The 1,014-nt window shown below is 66.2% G+C and overlaps 1 protein-coding gene across 1 annotated transcript in view; it reads right to left on the reverse strand.

Annotated features, from left to right (window-relative positions):
- APRT (adenine phosphoribosyltransferase) overlaps window positions 1-1,014 on the reverse strand; it is a 5,496-nt gene extending 4,482 nt beyond the window's left edge. The window contains exon 1 of the mRNA XM_014942447.1: window positions 959-1,014. Within this exon, the coding sequence (XP_014797933.1) occupies window positions 959-999 (41 nt within the window). The 5' untranslated portion in view covers window positions 1,000-1,014. The remainder of the gene's footprint in view (window positions 1-958) is intronic.

Genomic DNA, 1,014 nt, shown 5'->3' on the forward strand with positions numbered 1-1,014 from the left:
CGCAGCCGTTCCTCGCTCATGGCGGCCCCCGCTCTGCGCAGCCGCCGGACGGGGGGGGCGGGCGGAGCGCTCCGCGGGGAACGGCCCCGCACCGCCTCCCGGGACACCGCGACCGGCAGCTCGCCGTACGGTGCGCTGGGACCCTGGAGCTCCGGCAGCTCCGGGATATAGGGCTCTGGAGCCCCGGAACCTCCGCCCGCCGGTGTCTGGAGGGCTGGTATCCCGGGGCGCCGGTCCCTCGGTGAATGGGGCTCCGGTCCCCCGGTGAATGGGGCTCTGGAACCCCGGAGATCCATCCCCCCGCAGCTGCATGGAGGTCTGGTACCCCAGGGCATGGAGCATCAGGACCCCCAGGGCACGGAGCATCAGGGCCCCCAGGGAACGGAGCATCAGGACCCCCATGGAACAGAGCTCTAGCCACCCCCATGCACGGAGCACCGACCCCCCAAGTGCATGGAACCCCAATATCCCCATGCGTGGAGCTCTGGCACCCAGAGACACAGACCCAATCCCCTCGGTGCATGAAGCTCTAGCCACCCCCATGCACAGAGCACCGCCCCCCCAAGTGCATGCAACCCCAATATCCCCATGCGTGGAGCTTTGGCACCCCAGGGCACAGAGACCCAATCCTCTTGGTGCACAGAGCTCTGATACCCCGGTGAACAGAACCCCAGCCCCCAGGTTCACAGAGCTCTGGCACCTTGGGGCACGGAGCCCCAACACCCCCCGTTGATGCATGGAGCTCTGGTACCCCAACCCACAGAACCTTGATCTCCCCAGTGCATGGAGGCATGCTACCCTGGTGCATGGAGCTCTGGTACCCCAACTCACAGAACCCTGATCTCCCTGGCATGCTACCCTGGAGCACGGAGCTCCAGCATCCTGGTGCATGGAGCATGGAGCTCCAGCACTCTGGTGCATGGAGCCCCAGTCCCCCCTCTGAAGAGTGCTCCAGTACCTGCAACACGTGGAGCTGGTACCTGCAGCACGTGGAGCCATATCTCATCAGTGCCT

The sequence above is a fragment of the Calidris pugnax genome, unplaced genomic scaffold, assembly GCF_001431845.1.
Source record: "Calidris pugnax isolate Ruff unplaced genomic scaffold, ASM143184v1 scaffold28, whole genome shotgun sequence".
NCBI classification, from domain to species: Eukaryota; Metazoa; Chordata; class Aves; order Charadriiformes; family Scolopacidae; genus Calidris; species Calidris pugnax.